Source organism: Lepisma saccharinum, chromosome 17 (assembly GCF_977018435.1).
Source record: "Lepisma saccharinum chromosome 17, izLepSacc3.1, whole genome shotgun sequence".
In the NCBI taxonomy this organism is placed as follows: domain Eukaryota; kingdom Metazoa; phylum Arthropoda; class Insecta; order Zygentoma; family Lepismatidae; genus Lepisma; species Lepisma saccharinum.
In genome coordinates, this window is record NC_139245.1 from 25,979,509 (window position 1) to 26,000,859 (window position 21,351).

The window sequence follows — 21,351 nt, forward strand, 5'->3', positions numbered from 1 at the left end:
CAGGCAGTGTCGTGCCCAGGATTTTCGAAGTGTACGTGTGTGTGTGTGGGGGGGGGGGGCTAGGTATATACGTTTTTAGTTGTCAATTCTCATTTTGCCAATTTTATTTCCTTTGGCGTTCTTTTTTAAGGAATTCTAGGCCAAAGAGGGTTATGAACCCCACCCCACCCCTTGGGCACGCCACTGCTCACAGGAACCTGAACCAGTGATTTATCCATACACCCCACCTCAGATTTCCTTAATACCACCCCTAAATTTTTTCACATTGACCCAATTTATATAGTCATTTTGGTTCTAAATTTGCCCCTGCACCTAACCAATTCCAGCTAACCCCCCCCCCCCCCTCACCAGATGGAAAATTCTCGATAGACCCTTGACTCCAACCCAGAACCATCGCAGACGAGGAGGTAAGTCAACCACCCAATTAGGCCGGCTGAGGATAGGAAATCTCAATTACATATAGCAATATACCATAGTCTGTAATGCGTTCGCCAGTAGGAAGTTTGAAGCACCGTTGTAAGTATTTTACATACAAATATTGGCAGGGTTTCATGTTTTCTTTTCGTTATATGGTTCGTTTAGAAATTTGTTCGAATAATTTGCAGTTAGGATACGCAAGACTGAGCGAATCCTGCATTGACGGTGCTTTTAGCCCTGTATCTTTCTCTAACCAGATTACCAACATCATTGGTAGTAGCAATAACACGCAGCAATGTTCCATTATAATTTTCTGAAGATCGGTCACACAAAATTTACACAATGTGTAAATGAATTGCTGCTCGTAACTTCTTAAAATAACACCATCTACGTTTGTATTTTTTTCCTGGTATTTTACCTGAAACTTTTTCAAGTAATTAGTGAACAAACTAATCAAGACATTACACTTTACGTCCAGCGTGGTATTTCAGCAGTTTCCACTGAGGGGAAAATTACAGTAACTACTCTGAAAGCATCGAGATTTTACATAAAAATTATGCATAAAGTTCACCCCAAGAGTAAAAAAGTAGCAAACAGATTAGGATGTAGAAACCAGAAGGGAGAATTCCCCACACCCCCTTCAAAAATCAACATATTTATCTTGCACGTGTTCAATTTGAAGTCAAAAGTTTTTCCGTTTTTATTAATTTTTCAACATTTTTGATTTGCAAAGCCATGAAAGAGAAATCAATTGAAAGTTCATAAAATATTTTAATAGCCAAAAGATAAAATAACTACGTATTTTGATTGATTGATTTGCTTTATTTTACTTCGCTTTTTGTGCCACTTTTGGCTAATTTGCGAAGATGGGGATGAGTGATATGATGAAATCGGCGAATGGACACTCACAAACGTCCATGCCCAGGCTAGTATTCGAACCCGGGACCCCTGGCGTCGTAGCGCGATGTGCTAATCACGCGGGTCGGCAATAACTATTTTGAGAACGCTGTATTCGAAGGATATAAAAGCACACGAACAGTTTTTGTGTGCCATCGTGTTACATGCGATTCTTATCTTCGCTATTGTCTTCCCTTTTAAAAATTTGGTTATTTTATTTTTTTAGTTTTTAACCAACTGATTTAGCCGGCGTTGCCCGGGTGTTTATTTATCCCAATCTTGTATTAGACAGGAAAATATTGAATTCTAACTATGGTGTAAAATGTAACTAATTTTAAATGTGATCGTGAATGTCACCAATTAGCTTAGCGTCCCCGAAAACTATGGATTCGACACTAATCTAGGTCATTTGTGGCATTTTATTTTTCACCCCCTCTCACCCCCATGCCGATAGATGATGAAATTGAAGTTGAACCGCATTGGGAGTGTCACGAAAACTATGGATTCCACACGTTTTCGCAATACAAGAATCATATCAGCCTGAATGTTAGACAACCCGAGAAACACTGTCGTTGTACGGGATTGCTTAGAGTCACGGATGTCTGTTTGTGCGGAATTTAATATCGGTCGGTTTCGATTATTTTTACATGTCACCACTTCCCACCCACCCCTAGGGGTGCCAGGGGTGTCTTACTCCCAAAGTATTTTTTCCAGATTGCAAGTGATACGTGTACCAAGTTTGGTCGAAATTGCTCCAGGCGTTCGAGAGTTATGCCAAAACAAACAAATATAGCCCACACACATGCATCCAATTTTATATATAGAGAGAGAATGGTTTTTGTATGGGTTTCGTTTCGGTTTATTCTTTCTAGAACGAACTGGTATATAAATTTTGTGATGTTATAAAAAATAAAAACACTAAGCCCCGGTACGCAAGGGGCGTCGCGACCCATACTTTGGGGAACACTACATTAGTTCGATAGTTCGAGTATCACGTTTTTCAGAATTTCTAGTTGGGCTGGGTGAATTTTTTTTTTCGTGCATAAGGCGGATTTCCTGCCAATAAGTGTGGCGTTGACCCAAAGGTTACACAGTCAATACCCTCCGCTAGAGGAGGAGACGTGATGGCTATCGTCAACAGGTTGTCTGCAGCTATTGCATTTTTATGCCATTTCGTCACGACACAAATGGCGCACCAAAACAAGCTGTATGCATGCAGCGTACGAGCCTACTTTCTTGACGGCTAAAAATAGATTCTGTTTGGTTTTATAATGAAGACAAAGAAGTGATCCAGTTCCTTCGTCCCTTGTTTTCTCGGAAGAATGAAGAGCATGTTTATTGACATGCTTAACAGATGTTTTGCTGATTTCCCATTAAAATTAACGGGGGCGGTGATCGATTTTTTTTTAAAAAATATATATATATACAGGGTGTATCAGAAGTCCCTTACCACCCTTTGTAAAATCCGCAGTGATGCTTTTTCATGGAATTCGATATGATCGATACAAAATAGGCCTAGGGGGACATCTTTTGGAGTATGTCACGGGGACGGCCGCCATCTTGGTTCCGTCATCTTGAATTCAACTTTTTTATTTAAAATGATAGGTGGGTCATGTGATACATGACCATAGGCTAGAATTTTGTCAGGATGTCAAATCTTAAATCAGATTTCATGTAACTTCAATTGGTGAAAAGTTATTGGCAACTGAAAGTAATGTTTACCTGTTACAGAATGTGCTCCATATGTTGTCGGTGCTGGGCAATGCATGTGTGCAGATGCTTCTCCCAATGTCTGTGGACACTGAGCAAGGTATCTGGTGAAATTTGCTCAAAGGCAGCCATGATATGTTGTTTCAGATGACGAAGATCACAAATTTTCACACCATACACCATATCCTTAACGTGTTCGCAAAGGTAGAAGACCATTGGAGTTAGGTCTGGTGATCGGGCAGGTCATTCAACTGGCCCACGTCGACCAATCCATGCCCCAGGAAATTGTTCATCCAGGTACTGATGCACCTGGACGCCGTAATGGGGAGTTGCACCATCTTGTTGAAAAAACCTGGGAAAATGTACCATCTTCCAACATCAGAGCTGGCAGTATCTGTTCCTGTAGCATCCCCAGGTATCGTTCCGCATTTAAATTTCCTTGAATGAAAAAAGGACCGATTTTCCGTGTTCCGCATATGCCTGCCCACACCATAATTTTGCCTGCACCAGTCATTTTGGAGGGATCTGTCCATGCGGGGTTGTCATGCGATCAATAGCGCATGTTTTGCCTATTCATCTCCCCATTTATGTAGAAGTTCACTTCTTCGGAATGGAGAATCTGCATAGCGACGTTTGGATTCAGCTGTAATTGCAAGATAGTCCACTTGCAAAACTGCACGCAGCGACCTGGATCATCCTCGGAGAGGTGTTGCTGCATTTGCACCTTATACGGATGCCACTTGTGCCTCTGTAGCACCCTGTACACTGAACTGTGACTCATATCACATTGCATTGCTATACGACGTGTGATTCGCTGCGTTGATGTTGAGATGGAGGCCAGCACTGTTGTAGCTGTTGCTTTATCCGTGACTGTCCGCGGTCATCCACTACGCGGTCTGTCCAAGACCATCCCTGTCTCCTCGAATTTGGTTAATAACTGTGCCACTGCAACATGTGACACAGGGTGACGTTCTGGATGACGCAGGTTGAAATCGGCAGCCACTGCACGGGCACTTCTCCTACCCCACAGTTTGATGATCTGGCATGTTCAGATGTTAATGGCATGGTTCTGCATCTGCAACAAAGAGGTAAACATCACTTTAAGTTGCCAATCACTTTTCACCAAATGAAGTTACATGAAATCTGATTTCAGATTTGACATCCTAACGAAATTCTAGCCTATGGTCATGTTCACATGACCCACCTATCATTTTAAATAAAAATTTTGAATTCAGGATGGCGGAACCAAGATGGCGGCCGTCCCCTTGACATACTTCAAAAGGTGTTCCCCTAGGCCTATTTTGTATCGTCCATATTAAATTCCATGAAAATACATCACTGCGGATTTTACAAAGGGTGGTAAGGGACTTCTGATATACCCTGTATACTTAAACAGGGTGTAGCTATACCAGGTGGTCATAATTGAAGTTCTACTCAGAGCCCTCTGTGACTCGTTCGAAGCATTGGATTGCGATGAAACTTGGCACAGAGGCTATAGAGACCATGGGGAAGCAATTGCTGATAAAACAAAATAGTTCCAAGTTTCACCACCAGGTGCAAATGTGGCGTTCGAATTAAATTCCCCCAAACTCAGCTTCTTCGAAGCACAGATTGTGGTGAAACTTGGTATAGAATCTATGGCTGTCTCTCAATGAACTAAACTTTCAGTACACTATAGATATAATGTATAACCAATTAAGACTAAAGACAAAATATATCTTGACAAAAGTTGGGAATTATATTTTTCATGAAGAAAAAAGTTGTATGCATTGAACAACTCAGGTGTGAGTTGTAGATAATGTGTAAATAAGTAAGCCAGCTGATGTCTCGGCTGGCATGATACTATCATCATCGACAGAAAGAAAAAATAGCTGTCAGTGGCAACCATGAATGTGTGATTTCATGGTTGCATACATACAGGATAAAGTACAGTTTTTGAGTGATCATGTAGCATCAGTGAACACAATCTGTCAAACAATGAAAAGTTGTTTACCTCCTCTACAAGTTGTTAAAGTTAGTCTGTGTTCTACGATGACATTCTGTATATGTTAAACAAAACCCCACATATCCTTCTTTTCAATTATGGTAACTTAGAGTTCTGTAGTTTTACCAATAAATCTGAGTGGGAGAAGTCAAGATGTGGGCCATCTTAGTGGCTGATTGCATTGAGTGCTGAACTCATCATTTCACCACTGACTGTACCAGGTTCGAAGCCTGATGTGAGCATAGATGTTACTTTGTGAATGTTCCTTCATCAATTTCATCTTCATCATTGCAATTGACCTAAATTGACCAAAAGGCATGTGCAACTTGCCCTATCATTCTGGTATGAAAAGTTGTGTTTATTTCTGGAGGTTCGTTTCTAAGCGACAAATAACACTTGTCACTTTGGTCTGAAAGCTCTTACTGAGCAAACTTAAATTTGTGATGGCTACCTTTTCATAGCCTTGGTCAGAGCATGCATGTTTCATTGTGTTCTATCTTTCATCTATTTCATCCAAACTTCATTCATTCATTCTCTTCTTCATCATTAACTTAAATATGTAGAAAAAGGACATAAAAATAATCAATAATTAGATGTAAGCAAGTTATTAACTAAAAAAATCAAATTGTAACAAATCATGAGGGGTCATATTTCAAAGTATTTATAGAAATTCATCTACATACCTCGTCCATATATATTAATATATAGTATACTGGCGAGCAACTATTTATTTCCAGTAGCATAGATTGATCCAGAAGTCACAAAACCCTAACTTTGATAACATGAATACCACGAGGTGGTATTTTGTTTTCCCTTTCCCCTTTGTGTTTAAGCAATAACATATAATACTCTTCCAGATAAAACAAAATCTGGAGAACGTTTTAGACCATAAAAAATCAAACTTTTCTAGTGTGTCTTGAAATGATGATAATGATGTTTTGAATAAAAAACTTTAATGGACTTTAAAACTTAATTCTGTAATAACTGTTAAGAATATGGTGACTTTTTTCTTGTTGCAGATTGTCCTCTTGTTTGAGCTCTTCATTCCACTGGTGCTTTTTTTTATCCTGATTGCCATAAGAAAGGAACAGCCAGCTCACCCTGTAAAATCAAGTAAGCTTTTTAAAATTTTTGTTTGCTTTCTACTTGAAGAGTAACTTCGTATGAGGGAAACTAAAAAAAAAAGTTATACTTGGCACCATGTTGTGGTAGAATTGCACAATTTTTAATGTTTGTGTCGCATGCCCAGAATGGGCTTCATATTAGTGTCTTACCAGTGAGCCCGTTTGTTGGTATCCTGCCAACGGTTTCGTCACAGTGACAGTGCACAATGGCTTATCAGCTGGAAACTTACTCCAAGACCGAGGTAAGAGGAACTGTACTGTTTCACATCTCAATTGTTCAGAGATTCATTGTGGTGCTAGCAGTTCGTCATACATACAAGTGGTGGCTGGAAAGAAATCAATATGGTCATGCTCACCAATTAGCAGAACGCAGTCCTCAGAACTCTTGAATTTTGTAATCACGTTGAGACAGACACATAAATTATATTAACAGATAAAATAAAAATGAAATAAAATATAAATGTGCAGACTCCCATTCGAACACCATAACAGCTGCCTCGGAAGAGGAACCGCAGCTGACCCAAATCGCTTGCGCGCATGCCCTTTTCAAACCATTGTGGTGAGGCATGTGTCAGCGTAGATGCTGTCAAAGTCTCGACCAATCAGAGAAATGTACTGCGTAAGGAGAATGGCATGACTTCCCACGTAACGCGAAGCGATGGGAGCTTCTGCAGCAGACGACGTTCCCATTGCAAAAGTACTGCTTGTAACGAGGAGCATGTCTGTGTCGTGCGCCTGAGAAAAACAAAGAATTCCAAGGAAAAATATGGCAAAAAAGGATGTCACAGATGGATTTTATATAATCATGTTAATAAGCAAAAATACATTTTATTTTGCTGTAAAATAGATCATACCAAGCATGACTAGCATGACCGTCAGAGCTGCTACTGATACATACAGACTTCACTCATTCTGATCAGTAAGGAAAGTCATCATAATCAATCACAGAATATAATGTGATTCGCCGTACAGTCCCAATCTTGCACCATGTGATTACCTTTTCGGAAAGCTCAGTGAACACCTGAGTGTAGACCAATTTGCCAATGACGAGCAGGTGAAAACAGCAGTTCTATGATGGCTTCACGACCAGTGAGCAGATTTCTGTTTTCAAGGAATTGAATGGTTAATTGTGCATTCAGAAAAAAATGTTCGCAGGGACTAAGTGACTATGTGGAAAACTAGTACAAGAAATGTGTGTTCTATTGTAGTATGAAAATTTGTTTTCCTACAATAATCAGGTGTAACTTATTTTTTGAATCCCTGCCTTAAATATGGTTATGTTACCTCTGTGATTAGAAGAACTATGCTATTCTCTATGCATGGATGTTGTTAACAACAGGGTTTGGGGGATACATACCCCTCAATAATTCAGACGCATGAGGAGCGGGACATGTTTACCAACTATTTTTGCTAGACAAATAGTTCGCTAGCAAGCATACTGTATTAGGAATTTGTAAATATTTGAGTTCATCCTTTTCCTTAATATTAATAAGACTATAGCAAAACAAAGAAAATATAATGGATTGTTGTTAATGCATGAACTTAGTGGTATCAATGGGCTTACATGGTTTTTCTGTTGTGTGCTGAATGTAAATTTGTGGCCAAAAACATTTTGCCACATAAATTTACCTGGCATTTGTTGATAGAGGATTCAAATAGTAGGCGACAGTAAAATTTAAAGGTCACGAAAAGTAGTCAGCTTATCTTCACACAGATGAAGTTCTCAGTGGAAACAAAAATGTCAACAATCAAAGCAGCTCAGCAGAAGATATAGTTCTAGAGTTTGAACGTTACTATTAGTTCAATAAAGTGTCTTTCAAAGCAAGGCCTTTGCTTGCAGAGGACATTTAAATACTGAGGAAAATTTCATCGAACAATTAGAAAATATGGAAGTCCAAATGTGCTTCATTAGAAGTATTGGTTTAATCAATGTAGGAGAAAGTGGTACTGTAAGGAGCCCAACAGGTTGAATGCAAGGGATTTGTTTCTTCATCCTACTTTCATTCTCAACTATTTTGCAACTATTTTATAACAGTTTATTTTGTTCAAATTAATATTCCTTATTTGGTTTATTATAAAATACAGTAAAACCTCGTTAATCCGGACCTCTATATGCCGGACTTTGCTTAATCTGGACAGCAAAACACCCCCCCCCAAAAAAAAAAACAGAGTGCAAGGTTTTAAATGTGGCTAGAAGTCAACAAGAGAACTTCCCAAAGAAAAGGCAGTCAACCACTGATGAAATTCTGTTTTCCGCAGACTTTGTACTGTACTGCATAGTGTATTTAGGCCTATGCCCTTTAAATACACCATAATGAATGTGTTTTGTTGCTATAAATGGAGTTTTAATGCACTTACTGTTCTTTTAGGCTATTTCAGTTAATCCAGACTTTTATTAATCTGGTCAACTTATCCCCCCATTAGTCCGGCTTAACGAGGTTTTTCTGCAATAATTTTAGATACTGTGTTACAGTATTAATGAATATATATCCTACACATGTGAAACTCAGTTCTATTGGTATTTTTATACAAAATCATTTTTCACTTTAAACTTCTCCATTGGGTTTCAATTAATTAGTTCTTTAATTTATTTCCTCTTCTCATGATTAATCTAGAAAATTAGAAGAGCAACATTAAATTTATATTATTATTACTTTAAATCATAAGAATGATGAAAATTCTACTGGTAAAATAATAACAATAATATTATCAGTTAACTCAGGATGTTTTCCATGCTGCTTATACAAGTATATGATTTGTTCCTCCTCCAGAAATCCAACATGATTAGACTACCTGAGCATAAAATGAACATAAAACAAACTTTTTTGACAGTGTGAATTACTTTATTCTCTACACAGGTCATTTGTTTTTGGCTAGGTACAGGGTGTATTATTTTTTAAGGCAATTTTTGTTTCAATGAAATTGAAACTCTCTGTAGACATGATTGATAATTGTATTCACTTGTAAATTAACATCCAATCATTCTGTTCATATTTTTCAGGAACATTCCCAGTATGGCCTTTACCGAGTGCTGGCGTAATATCTGTAATGCAGGCTTTTTGTGACAGAGGTCCAGTGGATGAAAATGGATTTTACGTATATCCAAATGCAACGTAAGAGAAATACAATTCATATTGAAGCATTGTAATTTGATTATAAAATATTTAAAAATATGTAGGCTATGTTATTTATAGGTTTGTTTATATTGATTGTGACTGTCTTCTACATTCACAAATAATCAATATTTACGTTATTTCGAATGCATACAAGTTTATAAAATTAACAGTGAACTATTGAGATTAAGAACGCTGTATCATTGTCGATATTTGTTTTAAGTTGTTGATTCCGATTCGTTTTTGTTATATATATGTAAGAAGATTGAATTAAAAATGTCTTGTGTTAAAAATGGAAAAATGAGTTTATATCAAATGTTATAAAGTGAAATAATATTTTGGAAGTTGAGTTGTGTTGCTTAATTCTTGCAATGTAAGTATAATAACATTATGAAACCCAGTTGAGCGCTGAGGACTTGCAATTTATTTCTAAAATTGTGTTTGTCTGCTCATCCTTCGCGTACAATATATATTCAGTGTGAAGTATTGTTGCAAGAAATTGGTGGCCAGTAAGGGGACGGGAATTTGGTTACACTGAAGAATTATAAATTTTAGACTTATTAGTGTCCCTTCCTTTGTGTACTTCATATTTTCGTTCTGTCGTCATGAATACAAATTAGTGCAATGACAACGAAGAATGTTCCTATCGTGCCATTACCTATGGGTACTTTAGATTTTAATGCTCAATTATTGGTCATGTTTCGGGAATTGAAGGAATCGAATGACAGCGTAAGGCAAAAGTTGTCTGAGCTTGAAAAATCTCAGAAAGAGCAGTTGTCATCTCAGAAAGAGCAGTTGTCAGAGCTTGAGAAATCTCAGAGAGAGCAGTTGAGAGTGCAGTTGTCAGAGCTGGAGAAATCTCAGAGAGAGCAGTTGAAAGAGCAGTTGTCAGAGCATGAGAAATCTCAGAAAGAGCAGTTTGCAGAACTTGAAGACAGAACGGTGAAGTGTATGGAAAATATGAACAACACTGTTAAGGAGTTGGGCAACTCACTCCAGATGGAGATTGGGCAGGTTGCTGAAGCTTGCAATACAGCAAATGATCAAATAAAGGGACACGTTAAAGTGTTGGATGAAAATTTCCAACAGTTGAGTATATCTGGTGAAGCGAATACCAACAGCATTCGTAAGTTAGAAGATAGTGTTGCTGGATTGGGTTTGCAGGTAAACGAGCAGTGGAATGTCATCAGCCAGATTAGGGAAAATAATAATGAAGGTTTAATTCAACGTGTTGAGATCTGTGAAGCACGATTAAGTGATGTAACAGCTAAACTGCTGATGACTAATGCTTCAACAATCCATAGAGCTGCTGGGAACAATGGCAACAACATTACTGAAATTTCACGTAATCCAGAGCATCCTGTATCTTTATCCTTGTCATCTTCCAGAGCTTCAGAAGATGAATCTTTTCCATTGCATATGTCAGGAAAACGTAAATCTACAGGAAATCCTAAATCTAATTTGTCAGCTCCTACTTCACCAGTTAATTCTCGATTAAAGAAGCCTCATAAAACTTCACATGTTAGTTATGTTGATCCAGCAAATAATGCTTCACAATCTAGCAATATAGACTCTGATATGTCTGAAGTAAACAAAACTAGATATAATTCGCAAGCAACTTCTGGCAAACGATTTAAACCTAATTATAACACGAAGCACCATAGGGACGCTACTATCATTGATTCTGATACAAATAAACAATCTACTTCTAAGGAACAACCACGAAAGTATCTACGGTTGAATGACTTGAATATGTTGCCTAAATTTTCTGGAAATCCAGAGAAATCTGGCCTAAGGAAGTTTATTAAAACCTTAACTTCACATTTGGATTTGCTTCAGATTCCAAACATTCAGAGATTGGAATGTATTCGGAATTGTTTTCAAGGGCCAGCCGAGGGATGGTACAATACGCACGTGGATTCCTTTATGACATACAAACATTTTGTACATGAGTTTCTGAACCAGTACACTTCATACTCATTGACGCAGGCTCAGTTGTCCGAATTGAGGAACAGAAAGTATGATCAAAATAGCGGCATGATCATGGAGGCATTTTCCACTCGTACTTATTCAACATATTACAATTTGGTAGAGCATCCTAAAGATTCAGAAGTCATAGACATTTTGATTAATCAGTTTCCATCGATTACGGCACAGACGATATTAGGTGCTGGCCTAACGAAGGTTGACGACGTTATTAATTTATTGAAGAGACTGGATTTGATAAAGACCAGATCTGGTAAGAAGTGTGATTTGCCTAGTGATTTTGAAGTGAGAACATCCAGGTTTACTAAGGATTCAAATGCGTCAGATTTCAGAGATAAACAAAGGTACAAAGTTCAGACAGTTAACACGCAACCAAGGAACATCGAGCAAAATCCTAATCAAAGGAATAATGGACAGTTTTCTCGCAACAATAGAGATTCTAATTCTGGTTCTACAGTCGGTGGTAGCTCGTATAATAGAGGGCAAAATGCAAATGACAATTCTGATCGGCGTCAGGACTTTACATTCAGAAGAAGGAACCAAATAATTATGGCAATCAACAGTTCTTTAGAAGAAACTTAAATGCAAATAACAGAAGTTATAACAGTACCAAATTTCGACGAGACAGTGCGAGACCACAGAATGATAGATGTTCGAATACAAGGCAAGGTTATCTACAAATGAGGTCCAATTCAGATCCTAATGTGGCTTGTTTTCCTAATTCACAGATCAATAGTACAGTTTTCGACAATAATGTAAATTTATGTTCTAATTGTCGTCAGCCCTGTGAACGACCATTCGTTTCCCCTAACAGTAATGTCACTTTAAGTAATGGGCTGAATGAAAATGCAGTGTCATTTGATCCAAGGGAGAGACAATTAAATCAAAGTATGTTGTCAGGAATGGAAGCACATTATGAATCGTTCCAGTTAAGTGTTAAGAAAATTTTGCCCTTGTACACGAAAGGTGATACATTACAGAATGTCTAAAGTTTGAAATGTTTTAACTGTTATGAGGGAAAGAAATGATATTGACAGCGTTTGAAATATAATTAATTGAAGCTAATAATATTATTGTAGAAATGAAAGGTGAATTAATTCCGCTGTGATCTGTAGAAAGATATGTGAAGTCAGTCATGATAGTTATGAAATGTGTTACTTTCAGGAGTAATAGTATTTATTAGTAAGCTTGTCGTATGTATATCTAAATGTTATGCAGAGATCAGGTTTGTTCAGGAAAATAATATTAATGAAGTTATATATATATGGATAAAATAATGATAATTTGAGGCAAGTTGTTTATTGAATGTGTAATGTTTCAATAATCAATGTACTGAAGAGTTTTGTAATGACTCAGCATTTTGTATATTATTTATATTAAGTAGTTTCGCCAACAAGAAGATTGGGTTCCGCAAGGCTACTACTAAGTATTGTTTCACGTATGTGTGAATTATATATGCCTCATAATTTGACCCATAATTTTTATGTTTTGAGAAAACTCCTTGTGATCTGCACACTTTAGATAACATACAGGGTGATCATAAAATGTTTGATCCCTCGAGTAGTTTTCAATACAGAGTGGGGGGACTATGTGACTGTCTTCTACATTCACAAATAACCAATATTTATTTTATTTCGATTGCGTACAAGTTTATAAAATTAACAGGGAACTATTGAGATTAAGTACGCTGTATCATTGTCGATATTTGTTTTAAGTTGTTGATTCCGATTCGTTTTTGTTAGATATATGTAAGAAGATTGAATTAAAAATGTCTTGTGTTAAAAATGGAAAAATGAGTTTATATCAAATGTTATAAAGTGAAATAATATTTTGGAAGTTGAGTTGTGTTGCTTAATTCTTGCAATGTAAGTATAATAACATTATGAAACCCAGTTGAGCGCTGAGGACTTGCAATTTATTTCTAAAATTGTGTTAGTCTGCTCATCCTTCGCGTACAATATATATTCAGTGTGAAGTATTGTTGCAAGAAATTGGTGGCCAGTAAGGGGACGGGAATTTGATTACACTGAAGAATTATAAATTTTAGACTTATTAGTGTCCCTTCCTTTGTGTACTTCATATTTTCGTTCTGTCGTCATGAATACAAATTAGTGCAATGACAACGAAGAATGTTCCTATCGTGCCATTACCTATGGGTACTTTAGATTTTAATGCTCAATTATTGGTCATGTTTCGGGAATTGAAGGAATCGAATGACAGCGTAAGGCAAAAGTTGTCTGAGCTTGAAAAATCTCAGAAAGAGCAGTTGTCATCTCAGAAAGAGCAGTTGTCAGAGCTTGAGAAATCTCAGAGAGAGCAGTTGAGAGTGCAGTTGTCAGAGCTGGAGAAATCTCAGAGAGAGCAGTTGAAAGAGCAGTTGTCAGAGCATGAGAAATCTCAGAAAGAGCAGTTTGCAGAACTTGAAGACAGAACGGTGAAGTGTATGGAAAATATGAACAACACTGTTAAGGAGTTGGGCAACTCACTCCGGATGGAGATTGGGCAGGTTGCTGAAGCTTGCAATACAGCAAATGATCAAATAAAGGGACACGTTAAAGTGTTGGATGAAAATTTCCAACAGTTGAGTATATCTGGTGAAGCGAATACCAACAGCATTCGTAAGTTAGAAGATAGTGTTGCTGGATTGGGTTTGCAGGTAAACGAGCAGTGGAATGTCATCAGCCAGATTAGGGAAAATAATAATGAAGGTTTAATTCAACGTGTTGAGATCTGTGAAGCACGATTAAGTGATGTAACGCTAAACTGCTGATGACTAATGCTTCAACAATCCATAGAGCTGCTGGGAACAATGGCAACAACATTACTGAAATTCACGTAATCCAGAGCATCCTGTATCTTTATCCTTGTCATCTTCCAGAGCTTCAGAAGATGAATCTTTTCCATTGCATATGTCAGGAAAACGTAAATCTACAGGAAATCCTAAATCTAATTTGTCAGCTCCTACTTCACCAGTTAATTCTCGATTAAAGAAGCCTCATAAAACTTCACATGTTAGTTATGTTGATCCAGCAAATAATGCTTCACAATCTAGCAATATAGACTCTGATATGTCTGAAGTAAACAAAACTAGATATAATTCGCAAGCAACTTCTGGCAAACGATTTAAACCTAATTATAACACGAAGCACCATAGGGACGCTACTATCATTGATTCTGATACAAATAAACAATCTACTTCTAAGGAACAACCATGAAAGTATCTACGGTTGAATGACTTGAATATGTTGCCTAAATTTTCTGGAAATCCAGAGAAATCTAGCCCAAGGAAGTTTATTAAAACCTTAACTTCACATTTGGATTTGCTTCAGATTCCAAACGTTCAGAGATTGGAATGTATTCGGAATTGTTTTCAAGGGCCAGCCGAGGGATGGTACAATACGCACGTGGATTCCTTTATGACATACAAACATTTTGTACATGAGTTTCTGAACCAGTACACTTCATACTCATTGACGCAGGCTCAGTTGTCCGAATTGAGGAACAGAAAGTATGATCAAAATAGCGGCATGAGCATGGAGGCGTTTGCCACTCGTACTTATTCAACATATTACAATTTGGTAGAGCATCCTAAAGATTCAGAAGTCATAGACATTTTGATTAATCAGTTTCCATCGATTACGGCACAGACGATATTAGGTGCTGGCCTAACGAAGGTTGACGACGTTATTAATTTATTGAAGAGACTGGATTTGATAAAGACCAGATCTGGTAAGAAGTGTGATTTGCCTAGTGATTTTGAAGTGAGAACATCCAGGTTTACTAAGGATTCAAATGCGTCAGATTTCAGAGATAAACAAAGGTACAAAGTTCAGACAGTTAACACGCAACCAAGGAACAGCGAGCAAAATCCTAATCAAAGGAATAATGGACAGTTTTCTCGCAACAATAGAGATTCTAATTCTGGTTCTACAGTCGGTGGTAACTCGTATAATAGAGGGCAAAATGTAAATGACAATTCTGATCGGCGTCAGGACTTTACATTCAGACGTAGGAACCAAATAATTATGGCAATCAATAGTTCTTTAGAAGAAACTTAAATGCAAATAACAGAAGTTATAACAGTACCAAATTTCGACGAGACAGTGCGAGACCACAGAATGATAGATGTTCGAATACAAGGCAAGGTTATCTACAAATGAGGTCCAATTCAGATCCTAATGTGGCTTGTTTTCCTAATTCACCGATCAATAGTACAGTTTTCGACAATAATGTAAATTTATGTTCTAATTGTCGTCAGCCCTGTGAACGACCATTCGTTTCCCCTAACAGTAATGTCACTTTAAGTAATGGGCTGAATGAAAATGCAGTGTCATTTGATCCAAGGGAGAGACAATTAAATCAAAGTATGTTGTCAGGAATGGAAGCAAATTATGAATCGTTCCAGTTAAGTGTTAAGAAAATTTTGCCCTTGTACACGAAAGGTGATACATTACAGAATGTCTAAAGTTTGAAATGTTTTAACTGTTATGAGGGAAAGAAATGATATTGACAGCGTTTGAAATATAATTAATTGAAGCTAATAATATTATTGTAGAAATGAAAGGTGAATTAATTCCGCTGTGATCTGTAGAAAGATATGTGAAGTCAGTCATGATAGTTATGAAATGTGTTACTTTCAGGAGTAATAGTATTTATTAGTAAGCTTGTCGTATGTATATCTAAATGTTATGCAGAGATCAGGTTTGTTCAGGAAAATAATATTAATGAAGTTATATATATATGGATAAAATAATGATAATTTGAGGCAAGTTGTTTATTGAATGTGTAATGTTTCAATAATCAATGTACTGAAGAGTTTTGTAATGACTCAGCATTTTGTATATTATTTATATTAAGTAGTTTCGCCAACAAGAAGATTGGGTTCCGCAAGGCTACTACTAAGTATTGTTTCACGTATGTGTGAATTATATATGCCTCATAATTTGACCCATAATTTTTATGTTTTGAGAAAACTCCTTGTGATCTGCACACTTTAGATAACATACAGGGTGATCATAAAATGTTTGATCCCTCGAGTAGTTTTCAATACAGAGTGGGGGGACTATGTGACTGTCTTCTACATTCACAAATAACCAATATTTATTTTGTTTCGATTGCGTACAAGTTTATAAAATTAACAGGGAACTATTGAGATTAAGAATGCTGTATCATTGTCGATATTTGTTTTAAGTTGTTGATTCCGATTCGTTTTTGTTAGATATATGTAAGAAGATTGAATTAAAAATGTCTTGTGAGTCATTCCATGTCAAATCATCCAGAATTTTGTGAAAATGTCACCCACCATCCCCGATTTTGATGAAATTCGGTATGCTTATAGAACTTTTCATGCTGATTACAAAAATGACAAATTTTTTTTAAATTGGTCAAGGGGTTCAGAAGTTACGCGCTTTTTAAGATCTCCGTGTACGCCACTTGCGGCTCCACTTTGAATGACACGCATTAGGTTATAAACGATCAGATCTTCCCTCGGGTTTGCCGTAGAAACTTCAGGTTTGTTTTCTTTTGTTCAGAATAGTATAAGCTTTCATTTAAATAACGTTTCAGATGAATGCGTCAGTAAACATGTATTTTTATATATAGTTTTTTGTATTTTTTTAGAAAAACAAATGACTAACTTTAAGAACGAATTTCATGCAATGCCCCCCCTTCAATTTCCCCCCAATTTTATATGTAGGTAGCTCAGAGTGTATACTAATGCCTGATGAAAAAATTGGGATGGGCGGTTCAGAGACAGGGTGATAAAAAAATCATTTGCATAAAATGACATTAAAAGTAAATCTTATTAAAAATGCTTATGTATTTAGCACAAAGCCTGAAGTACAATATGTTTCAAGTTACAATATTCAAAAATTATGTTCACTAAGCATAGGCGTAACCTGGCGGGGGCAAAGGGATGCACTTGCCCCCTCCAAAATTTATAGATTAATTTTAAAATTTGCAAGTAATAATTACAGTGGAACCCCGATTTAAGTTCCTCGATTTTACATTTTCCTTCATTTTGCATTCAATCTTGATGGTCTGGTTAGAAATTTTCCATGATTTTATATTTTCCCGCGTATTAAGTTTTTTCAGCTTGGTCTCCTGCATAACGTAAAATTGAGGTTCCACTGTATTTAAGTTAGTTTCAACAGTCTTCATTTTTTTAAATTTTATATATTATATAATTATATATATAATTATTATTAACATTCCCAAGTTTCGCAAATTTATCTTCGAGAACATTCTTTTTGTGCATTTTATCTCAATATGGAAGTTATTTTTTGGCTACTCTTCATGGGGATACGTAATATGAAGTAAGAATTAATACTACACATTTGTGCTGATTGATGTTTTTTCAAATGGAGCTTTTTCGCCACATACCACAGAATATATCCTTGTGACGGGATGGTTGGAACAGTAAAAATACTTGTAAAGACTTCTATAGTATAAAGCAACAAGTACGGCAATTATGTGGAAATAATATTCAAGGCATAAATTTCTTAGTAATCATCTAGGGTGAAATGACAACAACCCACAGTACAATGTGTCAGCGATTGCAAAGTACTACAACAGTACCTACCAGGAAGTATGCACTATTTTGAACTTACAGGTTCCGTAAGTTACTTTTTACAAGTAACTGAGTTACAGTCAATCATTAAAAAAGTTACTCAGTTATTGTTACTGGTACTTTGAAAGTAACTGAGTTTCTTTTACAGTTACTGTAACAGTAACGTACTGTGAATGATCATTGATTTGTGTAAACGTTACACAAAATCAATGATCAAGAAGACTTCCATGTTTTACTTATGTTTCTAGTACATAATATGTATTCATATATTTACATTATTACTGCTAATAAATGATGGAAAACACAGTCAACTTTGCTTGAACGATTATAATTAAAAATCATTTGTATGCTGACCACGGTATTTTGAATATGGTGTCATTGATTCCACTTGCACCTATTTCTTTCTCCTCCATTCCAAGTTCAACAAGATCCACTCCCTCGACAATGACTTTTTCCTAGTTGGACAACAACATTCCAAACGAACGCAGCAGTCTACCAAAAACAATGGAGTTTTCACATGCAATTAGAAATGAATTACAGTAAAGCGTGGATGTTCTAAATTTAGCATGCAACAAAGTATAGCTTCCTTGCCAGCAATTCCAAGTAAATACTTTCGCGTAGCATCCGGAGAAGGTACATATTTTATTTTTATAGTCTGGAACAGAATTGTCCAATTTAGCTATTTCCCTACTGCAAAAAGTAACTCGGTTACCGTTGTTAACGTTACAGATACTTACTTTTAAAAGTAACTAGTTACAGTTAGAATTCCTAAATATAAAGTAACTGTACTTGTAACTTTGAAACTAGTTACTTCGAAACACTAGTTGTTTAACAGTCAGAGCCAAAATAGTAAGTGCTGATGTAATATGTTTTGTATAACTGTATGGTTTGACTTCTGTGAAGAAGTGGCTTTCGAATTCCAACAGTGAACAGTTATGTAGTAGCATGTGTGTGCGTGACTCAAACTTGTTTGTAGGATTGCTTCAAAAGTCCACGTGAAAATGGCGATGCAGCTATTAAATTCTTGCATCCACTTTGTCCATCAACTTCCCACTACTGGCCAAAAAGTATGCTGTGTCCAGTGGACATTAACAATACAAATGGATGAACATATGTACTTAGTGATAAGTCAAATACTTTAGTGTGTTTGAAATGGTCAAAATATCCATCTAAAATGTGAACGGCACAATTTATAGTACATGAAATTTTGGCAATGCATAAATTACAATTTTTAGATACTATCTTAATGGGTCACTTGAAACTTTCTTCGGGTTGAGATAATCGTAAAGTTATCCATCGCATAAAAATAGTGTCCAGGATTATTTGATAAATACATTTGAAAAATCACAATTATTACTCTTTATTCGTTTGTTCCTCAAGTGCCAGGAGGATCACAAAATATATTTAACTCATACATTTTGGAGGGGACCAGTGCATCCCTTTGCCCCCGCCAGGTTACGCCTATGCTTAGTGAACATAAATTTTGAATATTGTAACTTGAAACATATTGTACTTCAGGCTTTGTGCTAAATACATAAGCATTTTTAATAAGATTTACTTTTAATGTCATTTTATGCAAATGATTTTTTTATCACCCTGTCTCTGAACCGCCCATCCCAATTTTTTCATCAGGCATTAGTATACACTCTGAGCTACCTACATATAAAATTGGGGGAAAATTGAAGGGGGGGCATTGCATGAAATTCGTTCTTAAAGTTAGTCATTTGTTTTTCTAAAAAAATACATAAAACTATATATAAAAATACATGTTTACTGACGCATTCATCTGAAACGTTATTTAAATGAAAGCTTATACTATTCTGAACAAAAGAAAACAAACCTGAAGTTTCTACGGCAAACCCGAGGGAAGATCTGATCGTTTATAACCTAATGCGTGTCATTCAAAGTGGAGCCGCAAGTGGCGTACACGGAGATCTTAAAAAGCGCGTAACTTCTGAACCCCTTGACCAATTTTAAAAAAGTTGTCATTTTTGTAATCAGCATGAAAAGTTCTATAAGCATACCGAATTTCATCAAAATCGGGGATGGTGGGTGACATGGCCTGGATGAATTGACGTGGAATGACCCTTGTGTTAAAAATGGAAAAATGAGTTTATATCAAATGTTATAAAGTGAAATAATATTTTGGAAGTTGAGTTGTGTTGCTTAATTCTTGCAATGTAAGTATAATAACATTATGAAACCCAGTTGAGCGCTGAGGACTTGCAATTTAATTCAAAAATTGTGTTAGTCTGCTCATCCTTCGCGTACAATATATATTCAGTGTGAAGTATCGTTGCATCATGTAAATTCACATAGTTGCACACTATGATGTAAGATATTGTTATCTGCTATTCATTATGTTGTATATTACTTAGAATGTAGTCTCTTTCTAATTTATAACATTATGTTGAGATCTGGTTTATTTTGCAGTGTTCCAGAATTCCTAACACAACTAAATTCAGTTGCTGAAAATAATAATTTCTTTCGGCCTGGATTTACTCTGAATGAATTGGGCGAGATTCCCTGCATTTACAGGAGTATAATAGAGGATCCTGTCGCTCTGCATAACAAGTTTCAGAAAGCACGAGGTATGTTTGTTTTTAAGCCATCTCCTCACACACAAGGATCAACTTAGAATGTTGTAAGACCCTTCTTGCACTGAGAGGTTTACAAATTTGTGGATGATTTTATTTGCATTTGAGCATATGATACTTGAGATAATTAATTAATATTGAATTCTTCTTCCCTGTGATAGTGATATATTGATCCTATGTGGAAAATTAGACTACATGTCCTTGAATAAATAAAGAAACACTATGAGATATTGTATTATCTTAATTGATCCTTTTGACAGTTCATTTTTAAAGTAACCATTTATTACAAGTATACAACTTGTACACCATTGCTCCACAAATTCATATCAACAAAGTCACAGAACATAAATCTCTTTTTTAAATCTGGCCTTGCTTCATAGTACATTTAGCCATCTTTAATTCTGACACTAAGAAATTAATTTAATTTTAAAAAAAATAATAATAATAATATTATATACTATAATATCAAGTTATCGACTTGATGTGGCACTCTGTATCTACCCGATGAAGTAATTCCAAAAGTGTTATTTGTAACACCAGAGGTTAAGGTCCACAGGTGTCCAGAGTTCTGCCAAAATGGGACCAATGGTTGGTTGGTATATTAATGTTCTTTGTTCGTGCCACTGGCCCTTTGGCTGTATGCAAGAGGTGACTTTTATTGATTTTTACTCATTCGATTACAGTATATTTTCAGTTTTTGCAAATTAAGAAAAAAAACAAATATGCCTGTTGGGTAAGTAAAATATATCAAACTAGATACAAGTACATGTGATGTCAAAAAAGAAGTGGGCTGATATCCTTGGTGGAGTGGTTAGCACAGCAAACTACGGTGCCACGGATCCTGGGTTTGAATCTCAGCCTGGGCATAGCTGTTCTTTGTGAATGTCCCTTCACAAATTTATCATACCATCACTCATCCTCATTTACGGGATTAGCCAAAAGTGCCAGAAAAGCG

At 36.3% G+C, this 21,351-nt stretch overlaps 1 protein-coding gene across 2 annotated transcripts in view; it reads left to right on the forward strand.

Moving 5' to 3' along the window:
• Window positions 1-21,351, forward strand: part of LOC146001629 (ATP-binding cassette sub-family A member 2-like) — a 146,873-nt gene that overhangs the window by 23,275 nt on the left and 102,247 nt on the right. For both annotated transcript variants that reach the window (XM_083139182.1, XM_083139183.1), the window contains exons 3-5: window positions 6,028-6,121; window positions 9,134-9,245; window positions 20,233-20,390. In XM_083139182.1, coding sequence (XP_082995308.1) covers window positions 6,028-6,121; window positions 9,134-9,245; window positions 20,233-20,390 — 364 coding nt within the window. The remainder of the gene's footprint in view (window positions 1-6,027; window positions 6,122-9,133; window positions 9,246-20,232; window positions 20,391-21,351) is intronic.